The sequence below is a fragment of the Gobio gobio genome (genome assembly GCF_949357685.1).
Source record: "Gobio gobio genome assembly, chromosome: 24".
Lineage (NCBI taxonomy): Eukaryota > Metazoa > Chordata > Actinopteri > Cypriniformes > Gobionidae > Gobio > Gobio gobio.
The window spans coordinates 21301980-21317382 of NC_137120.1; the positions used below are offsets into that span (position 1 = coordinate 21301980).

Consider the following 15403-nt stretch of genomic DNA (forward strand, 5'->3'; position numbering starts at 1 on the left):
ATGTTAAAATCTCCAACAATTAATGCTTTATCGACGTTGACCAATAGATCTGAGAGAAAGTCTGCAAACTCTTTTAGGAAATCAGCATAGGGCCCTGGAGGTCTATATACAGTAGCCAGGGCTAGAGATAATACGGATTTCTTTCTTACATCTAAGAGCGTAACATTTAACACTATTACTTCAAACGAATTAAACCTGTGACCTGTTTTCTGGGTAACATTTAGAATATCTTTATAGATTGTTGCAACACCGCCGCCACGACCAATCAGACGGGGTTCATGCTTATAACAGTATCCTGGTGGAGTAGACTCATTAAGACCGAAATAATCATTTGGCTTAAGCCAGGTTTCAGTAAGGCAAAGTACATCGAAACTATTATCTGTGACCATTTCATTTACAATAACCGCCTTAGGTGTGAGCGATCTAATGTTTAGAAGACCTAGTTTTAGAAATTGTTTTTGTTCACTAATATTGAGATTTTCTGGTTTAATCACAATTAGATTTTTCCTAGTTCCTACAGTAGATTTAATGTTTGACCTCACTAAACGAGGAATAGACACAGTTTCTATATAATGTTCTACATTGGTACTTATGTCAATTAAGTTAGGACAGCAAATACTGTGATTTGGACTTTGACTTACTAGTCATATGATGGTGTGCAGCGCTCTGGAGATGTTGTCCGACAGAAGAGCCGCTCCGATTCTGCTGGGGTGAAGGCCATCAGGACGGAAGAGCCTAGGTCGCTCCCAAAACAGATTCCAATTATTTACAAAGAGCAGCTTCTGTTCATTACACCTTGACATTAACCATTCATTTAGAGCAAATAATCTACTGAACTTTTCATGTCCTAGTCGGTACGTGGGAAGCGGTCCAGAAACGACGATCGTTGCTTCAGGCGATGTTCTGCGCACCGTCTCGATCAGGCTCCTGTAGTCCCTCTTCAGAACCTCCGTCTGTCGCAGCCTGGTGTCGTTCGTTCCCGCGTGCAGCACGACAGCTCCGATGCGCTCGTCGACGTTCAGGATCTCGGGAACCTGCGCAGCGACATCGAGAACACGAGCACCAGGAAAGCAGTGAGTGATAACCTTGCCTTTACCTGAGGTAGCGTGGACATGCCGGACGATGGAAGTACCGATGACCACAGCGTCGCGTTCCATCTCGCGAAGAGGGGAGAAGCGGTTCCGGGTGGAGATCTCGAAGACCGGGAGGGGCGGAGAGGTCCTAGCTCTGGTCCTGGCTCGCGTCTTCCGCTGTGGAAACACCCAGGGTCCATGGTGCTGTGTCGGTGCCGGAGTGAACGAAACCAGGGATGATGATCGCGTCCTGGGTGCTTGGGTCCTGTGCAGAGAAACACGCGGAGTAGACGAGGTCGGAGTCAAAATGTTAGTATCCACTGACTTGTGCGCATCGGCGCGTGATGTTTCAAGCGCCGTTCGCCGCTCTCTCAGCACAGCTTGTCTGTCTAGAAGGCCGCGAATCTGCTTCTCCGACGACTCCAACTCCAACTACACCGAATGCAGCTCGAACGTGTCCTCACCTGCACTCAAAGGTAACATTAGACACACATCCGAGTTATTCGCGATTGTAGCAGAAGTGCTACGATGGCGAATTGTAGCTATCAGTGTTTACCGGGTGTAACGTTAAACAAGTTACCACGCGTGCAAGGCTAGCGGGCTATGGCTAGTAGCGGAAGTTCGGATATAAGTAGCGATATCAAAGCAATCCGATTGTTTTTTATAGAGAATCGTATCGGAGATATGTTCACACGCTGTAAATAATAGAAAGTATTCGTTTGTAAGCGAGTATTAAGAAGAAAATCAAGGATTATGAATCAATTTGACGGAGCTCAAACACAAACAACGCGCTCACAACCCGCCTAAAGTAGGTAAGTAGCCTAAAGTTTAAAAAATTTGCGTCGTTATCAGTTGTTTTTGAAACCATGTTTGCTTTTTTGTAGATGTAACGTTACCAGTCAGAGACCTTTGAGTGCTTCATTCTTTTGAGTTTAGTTTTTTTTTTTAAATAAATGTTTCTGTTGTCTCATCCCTGTTTACTTCAAATTTTTATGCAACAATAGTATGACTTCTTGTTCACATTTTATTTCAATCATTGCAGAGCTCAAACCAACTATGGTCATCCTTCTTGGTCTTCCTTTCTTAAAGGGATAGTTCACACAAATAAAATTGTTGTAATTTACTCACTCTCATGTCTTTCCAAACCCAAAGACTTGTCCATGTTCGGAACACAAATGAAGATATTTTTAATATTCTCATTTTTTGTTGATCCGTCTTGATAATCAACATTTTCAAGCTTAAAAAATACAAAGTGATTGTAGAAGTAATCCATACCAATATTTATATATGAATGTATCCTAAATGTCATATAAAAGGATCTGTTCAGAATTACAATGGATTGACAAAAATTGAGAATTGTAAAAATATCTTCATTTGTATTCCAGAGATTAACAAAACTCTTATGGTTTTGGAATAACATGAGGGTGAGTAAATTATGACAATTTTCATTTTTTGGTGAACTAACCCTTTAAAGAGCAGCCCTCCAAGTTCATCAACATTTGTGAGGTATGTGTATGTCGTCTGTGTTAATACCTCAACAAAGTAGTAGTTTTCCAAAATATATTTATATTTTTATTTAAATAATGTTCTGGCCTATTTTTGGCAATTTGAAATGTAGTGCTTTGAATGTAGGGAGAACATGATAGGCTAGCCTACAACACTGGACAAATTGCCTTATCAGATCATTGAAAAATCCTAGGCCTAGCTACTGTATTTGTTTCCAAGTGTGCAAATATGTTCTGTTTAACTTAAAGGCTAATTGTTTGCATTGTGCTTGTATTTTCTATTTTAGATGCTCTTACACAGCAGATGGGGACAGTCGCCGTCACCCAATTTACTTTTGCCCAGGCTGTGCAAAAGTGGCTGTGCTATGTGCCAGACCGGCAGGAGGGACTGGACGACAAATCATTCAGACGTCAGAGGACCATGAACTGTAGGCTAAAGAGGACAAATAATGAAATAATAAATGAATTTGTTTTTACCTTAAAGGGTTAGTTCACCCAAAAATGAAAATTCTGTCATTAATTACTCACCCTCATGTCGTTCGACACCCGTAAGACCTCCGTTCATCTTCGGAACACAAATGAAGATATTTTAGTTGAAAGCTGATGGCTGAGAAAGGCTTCAGACAGGCCTCCATTGGCATTCAGTACATTGACACTTCCAAGATCCATGAAAGGCACTTAAAACGTTGTTACAAAGTATATCTCACCACAGTGGCTCTACAATAATTTTACGATGCGACGACAATAGTTTTTGTGCGCAAAAAAAAATCAAAATAACACCTTTAACCAACTTGTTCTCGACTTCCGTGTGTGCCTCCACGACGCATGCGCGAGAATATGACGTTGCGCCGGCGTTCGGGAATCCATGAAATACACACTTTAACCCCATTTTGAGAACTACGCCGAGACCTAAAGCACGATCAATGTAGAATCCAACAGCTTAGACACGCGCGTCTTCCTCTGCTCTTAAACAAATCGCTTCTGGGTCATCTGTCTGAGCGCCGGATCTGCGTCATATTCTCGCGCATGCGTCGTGGAGGCATACACGGAAGTCGAGAACAAGTTGGTTAAAGGTGTTTTTTTGCGCACAAAAACTATTGTCGTCGCATCGTAAAATTATTGTTGAGCCACTATGGTGAGATAGACTTTGTAACGACGTTTTAAGTGCCTTTCATGGATCTTGGAAGTGTCAATGTACTGAATGCCAATGGAGGCCTGTCTGAAGCCTTTCTCAGCCATCAGCTTTCAACTAAAATATCTTAATTTGTGTTCCGAATATGAACGGAGGTCTTACGGGTGTCCAACGACATGAGGGTGAGTAATTAATGACAGCATTTTCATTTTTGGGTGAACTAACCCTTTAAATAGTGTGGTCAGTGTTTTAGGCTAGGCTATAGGCATACAAGCTTTCAAATGTGCCATCACTTTTCAACATCCTGGCTGTAGATAAATCAGGATATTCATAGGCTATTTAATTTATGGCATTACATTTTTGTATGCCTAGCAATCATTTTCAATGGCTTAAGAATGATTGAAATTTCATTGAAATCACGTTGATCCTTAGTTCAGTTGAAATTTCAACATTGTTTCAATATTCCTGATAACTGAAATACCACTGAAATTCTGTTGATCTATGGACAGGATTTCAACATTGTTTCAATATTAAAACAGGGTGCAAAATGATGTTGAATCAACATCAGATTTCGATGTTGATTCAATGACTTAATGTTGACAACAATGTTGATTTAACATAGTTTCAATGACTATTTGCTATCTGGGTAGCGCCTAGGCTGATCTATATCCTCTAAAGTGGCTTTCTTCATAGCGACTAAAGAGGACTCAATAAAGAGCTTTCAGTCAGAAAAGAACATTTCAATCTCTGGCTTCCTCTGATTTTTTGCAGCATTTAAGAAGTCATAAAGTTGTTCCACAGTATAATAACGAGGCTTTGCCAGTCTCTCAACAGTACTTTCCTGTGAATTCGTTTCAGACAATCCATCAGCAATGGAATCTGAACAATCACTGTCCAAATCACTATCCATTGCTTGTGATTCAGGCACGATACTGCTTGATGCCTTCATCTCAGTCAAAACATCACTCACTATAGGTCGATCTTTTTCTCTGGATTTCTCCAACTCAACAATAGCCTCCTCCACAATATCATTGGTTTCACTCTGTGTCTGTCCAGCATCGGGTATTTCAGCAACAGTCTCAGTGCTATCAACACCATCTATATACAACGGCTCTACTATGTCAGTAAACAGTTTCCACGAGTCACCTCAGCCGGATTCTCTGGAGCATCCAAAATCCGCCCTGGATTAGGTTCAACTTCATTCCTTGCCGTTTGAGCCTCTTTAACTAGGGGACAGGCTGTTTTAATGTGCCCATATTTCCCGCAAAGAAAACATTTCATGGACTCCAGTGCTGATAAAGATTGTGTAATCTAAGCACTGTGAGTTTAACAGACACCTCCAACGTTGCAAATTCAGCACTCAGTATCATAACAGCCTGACGTCTGAATGACATAACATGTTTCAACTCAGGGGTTTTCAAACCCAGAGGAATCATCTTAATAGGCCCAACCAATTTTCCATAACGAGCTAAAATTCCCTCAAGGGGGTACGTTTGACAACATCACCTTTTCTGAGAGGTTAGACAAGGGTAATACAGGAATAAAAACATCCTGAACAGTCAAACCACACTCCACTAAGTGATTAACCATTTCAACTTCTTTCAGAAAAACAACCATTGCTTTATTCATCCTAGAATCAGACATGATGTATTGTGCACCTACTTCCTTGCCAATTGCAACCAAAACGTTCTCAATAGACACTGATCCATCCGCCGGCATGCACTTGCACGTATCCCGAGCGTACAAACAGGAAAAACCATCAGAGTTTGAGCCCATTTCTATCAGCTATGCTGACAGAAAAGTCAACACTCTGATTCTCTCTCCTTAATATTCAATATTCAAAAGGAATAAACCAGAAAAGAAGGAAAAAGTTTGAAACTCACTCAAGCACGCCACACACTCTCCGCTAACACGCTCCACACAGATATCCGCACATGCGCACGAGAGAGAGAGAGAGAGAGAGAGAGAGAGAGAGAGAGAGAGAGAGAGAGAGAGAGAGAGAGAGAGAGAGAGAGAGAGAGAACGAACAAGCGCATCATGGTGGGGCGGTAAAATCATGAATCGATGTTGACAGAATTCATTTCCTCTGTCAGCCACAGTCGCTGCATTCAACAGGAACAACAATGAGAGGAGCTGGAACATATTCCATAACCCACATGAAATAATGTGCGGAATGCGATTTTGGTCAGAACACAAGCAGCTATTGCTTGTGGCTGAATGAGGAGTTCACTCAAATATGGATAAACGTCTAAGCCTTTCTTTATAACAAAAAAAGTATCAATTTCTTAACGTTAAACCTGTTTTTGAACGGAGGTTGGAAACTTATGTTGGAAACCTCCACTGCAATCCCTCCCGCGTTTCCTCACGACTAACGTTGTCTTTAATGACTATATCGCTTCATTATTCGCGTATTTTCTTTGAGGGCTGACCAGGATGAGTAACACGACATCGATCGTGCGTTGAGTCATTTGACAAATCCATATTTGATTCTGGGTGGAGAGAGAGAGAGAGAGAGAGAGAGAGAGAGAGAGAGAGAGAGAGAGAGAGAGAGAGAGAGAGAGAGAGAGAGGAGGAGGCTCGCGGGCTGTCTTCTTGTCTCTTGTGAGGATTTTTGCAAGACCAAAGACGTATTATCGCCTAAGCTTTCTTTCTTTCTCTCAAATGTAATAAGCAAGAACCTGCTCCAAGCGAAAGCCTCACGCGAGGGGAGGATGTTACGGATATCGTACCTGACATCGATTTTCAGCAACATTTTCCTCTGACCGCAACGCGTTATTCCGATCGAAAACTTTTTTGCCGCCTTCATTTTTGGTTTAAAAAAAAAAAAAAACCATAACGGTTACAACTCAGTCGAGATGGTTTCACAGCGGCGTTATGACATCGGCGTGGATTGGACGCTTTATAGCCGAATATCTCTGCTCTTTAATCCGTTTTGTGTGCTGTTTTAAGGACAAAACCACCATAGAAAGGTACATGCATTTTAGTTTGCTTTTCTGTCTTTTTCTATATTGAAAGAAACAATGCAGAATATTTAAGCAACAAGCGGCGACATACGATGCGCACTTTCCCAAGGAATAACGCATCCTTCTTGCGCGGTGTTTTTGGAGAAAACCTCAACGTATTCCCTCATCAATCTCACTTTGATAAGGTCTATGGCCGTCATTAAGATCAAATCTGTTTGTGTTTGCCTGTAAATACTGTGAAAAGTGCCTTTTTTCCTCTTTCCAAACGACTAGGAGACCATGGCTTGCTTTCCATGGCGGGTATTTTGGATAATTCAAGCGCTTGTGGATGTGACACTTTCACAGGAAATTTACGCTCCTCATTCAATCAGAATTGAGGGAGATTTGACCCTGGGTGGCCTTTTTCCGGTCCATGCCCGTGGGGTCTCCGGGGAACCGTGTGGAGATATCAAGAAGGAGAACGGGATACACCGGTTGGAAGCGATGCTTTATGCTTTGGACCAAATCAACAGCGACGACGAGCTTTTGCCCAACATCACTTTAGGCGCTCGGGTTTTAGACACATGTTCGCGAGACACGTACGCTTTGGAGCAGTCGCTTACTTTTGTGCAAGCTCTCATACAGAAAGACACGTCGGATGTGAGGTGTACGAACGGAGAACCCCCGGTGTTTGTCAAACCCGAAAAGGTGGTGGGAGTCATTGGGGCTTCGGCGAGTTCAGTCTCCATCATGGTCGCAAATATACTGCGACTGTTCCAGGTGAGTCTGAGCTCAAGTGCCCAATAGTAGCCTGTATATCCCACATGTGCTGGAATCAGTCCCTGCGTCATGCTTTCATGGCATTTCACACCGTACGATTATATGATTTACAGCAACAATGCTTTAAAACACCGCGCTGCATAACATCACCATATAATGTCAGTTGTTAGAGTGTAAAAGCATGCGTTTGTAATCAATTGTGCAGCCAGAGCAGGTTGTTAGTCATAATCAATGAATCGATCAGGCATCGACTCTTCGCACATACAGAGTGCCCTTTAACAGGGTTTCTTTGTCTTTCGCTCTCTATTTGCAATTTCAAAGATCTTTATTGCCGTGTTATTCTATTCTGTTCTATTCTAGTTTATTATCTTATTTAGGCTAATATAATTATTAAAATTGTATTCAAATAAAAATGCCTATCTTAATTCATTTTTTTAATTTCAATTTCTTTATTATTATATTATAATATTATATTAAACGTATTTTGATAAAAAAATGTCTTTAAATAATAACCACATTTAATAGAGTACAAAAGTAAAAATGTCCTCTATATTTTTCTGTGTTCTCCCCTCCCATGCTGTTTCTCCTACCAGGCTTAATGATAAAACGGTGAAGTGGCTTGCTCATTCAAATGGGTTTGTGAATTTAAATTCAGCTTTCTGGAGGCTCTATGGATACCACAAGATACTGGGTTCTGTGTTAGGTTACCCACCATGCCTGCAATTCAATTAATGTTCTATTTTCTTCTCTGTTCCCATAACGTTAGCAAATTAGTCAGATTATCTTAAGGCATGCATTTTGGCAGATACAAGGATCTGAAAACAAACTATTAGGAATGTACAATAAACCACAAATTAGAATATGTAAAATCCCCAGCCTAATTCATCAGAATCAATCCTTGTATGGGCTTAAATTAACTACTTGCAGTATCCAAAACGTAAATGTGTCCAAATATGGCATATGAAGTGATAATTGTGTCCCGCCCCTTGGTTCTGAAGAGTGTGATTACTGATACAGCAATTAAAATGGAAAAAGTCTATACAGTTGCCTGTAATGATGTGAGTTGATTATTCAGCCTTATCTGTGTTCTGCATCAGAGATAAACACAGCTAATGACATCCCACTGGTCTACTAGGATCATGAAAACCTCATTCTTCTCCATGTTTTTTTACTCTGTTTACCAAGGTTCTCTTTTGGTCTTACACACAGGTAGTTTAATATCTCTAAAAATCAAATCCGGGTGGTGAAACTTCAATGAATGTTGCAGCTTCATTACAAGGTCTCTTTGCGACTTGCTGTCAATGATCTTGACTTGTCGCTCAATTTGGAAACACAAGAAAAAATGGTGGTTACAGTAAGACATGGCAATGGAAATAAATGGGGCATCACAATAATTGGTTTCCAAAAGTGTAACCACAAAACTTCATATGTTAACATGACATAAGTGTGCATATCTGCTTATTCAACACATTCTCACTCCCAACTCGTCACATATTGACGCTTGCTCAGGACCCCTCACCATCACTTTTTGACAGTCAACCAATCAGCTGTCAGCTGTTAAATTTAAGTACACAATTAGATTATACTAATTTAGGTCAACCAATGACCAAACAATGCTTAATTTTGTTCAGTCTGTGGTGTAAAAGGTTGCATTAGCAATTAAAGAAAGACATGCAAAACATGGTCAGATCAAAGTGTCTGAATAATTTTGGTCCCAATTTTTTAAACAGTTTTACTGGTAGTCCACTGTATGAATTACGGGTATTATATGATTTTTTTGGGTATAACATGTCACAGTTTCCTTTATTTTGCTATTCTCACTTACATAAATGAACTATACTGTCCTGCACCCACTAGTAAAACAAAATATCTGGTGTCTGAATAATTTTGGGGTTGACTATATGTTGGGGTGTGATTTTCAATTTAATCAGCCAGCATCATTTTATGTAGGTTTATTTTATTGTACACTATTTAGACATGTTAGAGCACGTAACCCAACACCACTCTTAAACCTACTCCTTTGTATATTATATAATATAAAACAAAGGATATAACAGGCAGGTACGACTACAGACACAGTTTAATCAAAAAAGTATAAATATTCCAAGTTTTCCAAGAGCCAAACAATTGATTTGTGTGAAAAACAGACCCAAAATCGATCACCCTATCCATCCGCTTTGATTGTAAAAAGGCATTGGCTCTCATGGGAGTTTAAGCTCCCTGTCCGGCGTCCGGCACAGCCTCAAGCTGGACACACATTTGTCATCCTTTTTGTAGTGTCGCTGAATCGGCCTAAAAAAACCGCTCTAGAATCTTTATTGGGACCCAGTAGCATAGCGTATAATGCCGTAAGATCTCTGGTCAAAGCTCAAAGCGGTGTCAAATAAATATCTGATATATCATTGGTTAAAAACATAAACAAGCCTCCACGATGTGCTGGCTACGTCATATCATAATGTTAACATACCTAAATGTCAGACGTTCAGACCTCATTTAATCCGGAATGGACAAAAGAGCACAAATTTATATCAAAAAGCACACTGTGTCGCTGGTCTAGTAAAGAAGGAGGATGAGGAGAAGGGAAAGGAAGAAGGGTATGATCGTGTCCGATCCGACACCTTCCCGAACATGACCACTAGAGCCAGCAAGAACCATATCACTTTAAACAGGGCTACAATCTTAAAACGCATCTAAATTTCGATAGAATTTATACGTGCATGGTTTATTTGTGTTGTCCCAAGGTTTATTTTTCTCCATTAGGTCACCTGATGGGGTTTTGGTTTCCTTGCCACTGTTGCCTCTGGCTTGGCGTGCTCAGTTGGGGACACTAAATTTTTCAAATAAACATCGAAATAAATCTAAATAATAAACTAAATTAACCATTTAAACTAAATTACTGATCAAATTATTGATCTAAAGCCCACACTGTCGCTGTGTGATGGTTGAGATGGGCTGATGACATCAGCGTTTTTTCCGTGGCTATGCGGCTGAATAAAATTATGCTGCATTATTTTCCTGTTTAACACTGTAAAGCTGCTTTGAAACAATCTACTTTGTGAAAAGCGCTATATAAATAAAGTTGACTTGACTTGACTTGACTTGTGTAAAGCAAGATACGTGCGTTGGCATTTCTCAGAGTGTTCGTGCGCTGAAGCGCTCTCTCCGTTTGGTCCTTCCAGAGCTTAGACGGTCCGCGGGAGATTTAAAGGTGTTTAGAAGGGAGTGTCTTGGAAGGGAAAGTTCATCTCGTCCGCCCTGAGAAGGTTCCTCGTGCACCGTGATGCAGAGCGCGTCGCTGGCCGTGTCGCGGAGCGCGTCAATCTTCAAAGGAAAAAAAACGCTTGGCTGGCGCTGATGTGATGGGAGGAAAAGGAAATTTGTCTCGTCGGAGTCCTTGCAAGTTGACTGAGCAAAGATGTTCTAGTGTTTCTGTCCTTTAAAGTCCATTAACCTACGCCCATCTTCCCTGAGACGACCAACCGTTGGTGTGAATTTCAGGCGGGAGAGAGTTTCTTTGTTCGGACTTTATTACTCAATGGAATGCTCTTGCTGGAAGCACGAACTAGTAAAGTTTCACTCCAAAAGGACTAAATATACTAGCGGTACATCTCATAATCATATACTTTGCACCATTGACTAAGACAAAGAAAGAGGAACCTTTAGACATCAAACATGCCTTGGTTTAAAGACATAAAAGCAGTGCATCTTCTATACAGAGCCATTTTGAGCGTTTAAGATGGCTCTTATATCACGCAAACATGAGAAATATAGGGAGCATGCATATACTTAAGAAATCATCATATATGTAATTTCTGGGATAGTTTAATTAAAGGCTAAATAAAGAGGAATGCTTGTGTATGTGTGTTAAGGTCATTCCCTGGCCATTCTCGACTGAAAGGTGGGTTAGGGGCCCGGGCTGATTAGGATCTCATTGAAGCTCTTACAGGGCCATTCTCATATCTTCTGGTCACACTCTAGCTGGTCATTAACCAGTCGGTGGTGCAATCTGACTCAGACTTGTTGGAGCCATTGGAGCAGGGATTTAATTTATATGCAGAGCTGTGGAAGAGAAAAGCATCTCTGATGTTTCTCCAAACGACTCACCCCTTTGATCCTATGAGAGAGAGACTCCAGACGCTACAACTGTATATTACGCTACTGTCACTTTAATACTCAGATCTAATATACACATGCAATTTCATTCCCTGCTGTTTACATTCACAGACATTCACAGTATTTTTGACAAAACCATGTGCGTATTTGACAGTTTAAGCGCAATAGAGAACTTAGTTTAATACTCACAGTCCGCGCTGTGTGACATTCAGCTTTCTGTGCGTGTGCTTCGGGTGTGTGCACTCAGAAAATCATATATCAAAAGTTTAAACTGATATAGCTTTAAAACGCATGCAGATAATAAACGTTCATGATGATGAAGAACTGCAATGTAACGTGAGCGTGAGATTATAATCAAAACCAAACCAGTGTTTTAGTATTTGGCAGAGTATCCAAATACCGGTACTCTGTAGACAAAAGCTCCACCCTTAGCTCATTTGCATTTAAAAATACACCAGCAAGTTCTTGCTTTACAAGTGCTCTACCTTTACAAATGCAAATAATAGAATGCGTCTTGATCTGACACATAAGGCGAACAACTGAAAGAAATGGCGTACCCTGCACAATTTAAATTTAAAGCCCTAAATTCCCTTCACTTTACCTCTGTACAGATGAAAACGTTTTCAAAATGAAAAAAATGTAATTTGGCGGCCGTTTTGTAAAGGAAATCTACGTGCCTGCACACATACGTATTCAAACGTGCTTGCCTGTAATGCTAACGTGCATGTCATCACTGTAATTAAGTATGCTGATATGGGATGAAGGAGGCGGGAACCGGCGAACGTTCAGCACTTTAATCCAAAATAAATAAACTGAAAGTAAAATGCAGGCAGCCCCTCATGAACAACTGCCACGCACACACATATTAAAACATAAACAAACCCTGACGTAAAGTCCAGGACTGGTCCTCTCTCGTCCTTCACTGTCGTCACTCCTTCTTTTATGCTTCCGAGCTCCTCCGTGAGACACGAGACCGGTGTGGTAGAGGTTTTCTCTCGTTTTGCGACCTGGCCGTGTTTGTCAAAATGCTGCTGCTATCACAGAGCAGAGCAAGCTCTCAAGAGTGCTGCTCGTGCTCGACACCGCTCTCCTCCCCCTCTCCTGTGTTGTACCGTCATTGTACGTTGTACGTGTCACCACTAGCGCTACCACCAGCAGTCAGGCGCGCGCGCCGCTCAGCCGCGCATTTCTAACAGCAGTCAGTCAGAGGCGGAGAATGGCAGCAGAGAGAAAGAGGAGCGTTGTATGTAAAACTTTGTGACTTTGTTTATTTAAGAAAAAAATCCTGAAAAGAAGTGCACTAAAGAGGAGAAACATTTTTTGTTAACATGCTACTTGAAAAGAGATTTTGTTTTTACATTTTTTATATTTGTGAAGTAATCATTTTGTAACTTTGTTTATTTAAATAAAACAGAAGTAACCAAAAGTTGTTTCTGAACAAAAGCTTTTGTAGTACTGATTAATAACCCAAAATGCAAATCACAAAAACAAATTAAAAGTCATGAAAATTAATTTAGATTTAGGTTGAAGACGCATCCACCTTAATTATTAAAAAGTATCGGTATTGGCGATACTGGCCCTGTATTTACTTGGTATCGGATCGATACCAAATCTAGCGGTATCGCACACCTCTACGGTGTGGCGGTGCTGACGCTCATTATCATCACGCCACCGGCCTCGCCCTGTTTTCACAGTCCCTCTGCCTTGCTGCTTGCCACAATCGTTTTTTGAAGTTTACACGAAGAGGATAACGGTATCGTTTCAAAACTATTTCAAAACCAATTTCAAAACCAATTTCAAAGTTTGCATTCACAAGCCACCAAACACTGTTGCCATGCTAATGAACGGCCAGAACGCATTAAAAGTTTTCTGTTTTAGTTTAAATTGGTGTTGTGTTAGTGGCCGCAAAGTAAATAACTAATTATTTTTTACAAACTTACTTTAGCTGGACAATAACTTTTTTCTAGATTTAGGATACAGCCAGAACAATCTCTCTTCCATTAATTTCCCATTATCTCTGTAAATCGGTATTGTAAAAAGCTCTATATAAATGAAGGTGTCTTGACAAAACTGTTGAACTAAATGAACATAAGTAAGGATTCACGTCAGACATCTTTTGGGTACAATATGGAATTGTGTGCTCTATGGACTACAAGAGCTCACAACATGTAGACAAAAATGCAATAGTTTCTCGTGTGTTGCATTAATAATTTTACAGTAAAGGGCATGAGCTGCTTGCACTCGCATGTGAAACTGCAATATTTATGTCACTTTCCTCCAGCTTCCTACCACACAGCTTATGGCTAAAGCGGTTTCAGTAGACCTCACAGATCTGTTCTAAGAGCTTGACTTTTTGCCCTACATAGACTGTTTAGAAAGTATTTACGGAAATACACCCATACACATGGGACATAACGCCAGCCTGCTTGTGTCACAGACCCTCCGTTGTGAGCATTAAGAAACAAATTTAAAGCCCATGTTGCGGCCCACTAGCCACCTGCATCCTTTCAGAAAAATGTTTGCTTATTTCCCTGTGGCCTCACACTTGCTCTGAGTCTCTGACTGTTTTTATATGCTCTAGGGCTGGGATTTCACAAAGCATCCCTGTTGGCCAAAAGCTTTTCCCGAGTGCGATGAGAGCTGCGGTGATGAGAGTGGATGTGAGGAGGGCAATGCACTCTGACACAATTCATGAGGCATACAAGCGATTTCACATTCTCCACCTCAACACATTTTGACTCAAAACACTTGTGACGCTACAGGCTCCAAATTTAATTTGGTTCTGGTGGAGCTCGTGATATGCCACTAGTGGTTTACGGTTTGTTTTTAGCAGGAAAGTGAGGGGAAGTACGATTCAGGACATTGCCATAGCAATTGTACTTCGTCAAAGACTTTAGGGTTTGAAGTTAACATGAAATTAAAATCGACCTAATTAAAAAAAAAATTATAATAATAATAAATTAATCAAAATCTCAACAACATTACTGGTCTTCATGTATGGATGCCTGTTTCCAACTAAACAATTTATTTAAAAAAATACAAGTGTAATTGCAAAACGATTTGCATAATGGCATCTTCAAACTTAGAGTGTGAAACATCTTTGCTTCAAAATGAAGAGATAAAATGTTCCACTCTTAGATTTAAACTCACAATGCGAGATATAAAGTTGAATTCTGATGTATAATGTCAAATAAACAAGAAACAAACTGTAATTGCAATATAAATTGACATTATTAGGTATAAAGTTTTGAGATATAAAGTTGAAAATTGCGTAATGGCATCTTCAAAATTCAAATGCGAAGCATCTTTGCATAAAGTTGTGATTTAAAAAGTTATACTCTGAGATTTAGTCAAGTCAAGTCAAGTCAACTTTATTTATATAGCGCTTTTAACAATGTAGATTGTTTCAAAGCAGCTTTACAGTGTTAAACAGGAAAATAATGCAGCATCATTTTATTCAGCTGTATAGCCATTCTGGAAAAAACGCTGATGTCATCAGTTCATTTGAATTATCATACAGTGACAGTGTGGGCTTTAGATCAATAATTAGATCAGTAATTTAGTTTAAATGGTTAATTTAGTTTATTAATTAGATTTATTTCGATGTTTAGTTGAAAAATTTAGTGTCCCCAACTGAGCACGCCAAGCCAGAGGCAACAGTGGCAAGGAAACCAAAACCCCATTAGGTGACCTAATGGAGAAAAATAAACCTTGGGAGAAACCAGGCTCAGTCGGGGTGCCAGTTCTCCTCTGGCCAAAAATTTAAACTCACATCGTTGAGATATAAAGTTGAATTGAGATTGCAATTGCAAAAAAAAAAAAAAAAGTCACGTTGTTTGGTATAAAGTCACATTGTGA

The 15403-nt window shown here is 40.2% G+C and overlaps 1 protein-coding gene across 2 annotated transcripts in view; it reads left to right on the forward strand.

Moving 5' to 3' along the window:
- The first annotated feature begins 5805 nt into the window (after nucleotides 1-5805).
- Nucleotides 5806-15403, forward strand: part of grm7 (glutamate metabotropic receptor 7) — a 428364-nt gene continuing 418766 nt past the window's right edge. For both annotated transcript variants that reach the window (XM_079808358.1, XM_079808357.1), the window contains exon 1: nucleotides 5806-7432. In XM_079808358.1, the coding sequence (XP_079664484.1) occupies nucleotides 6953-7432 (480 nt within the window). In that variant the 5' untranslated portion in view covers nucleotides 5806-6952. The remainder of the gene's footprint in view (nucleotides 7433-15403) is intronic.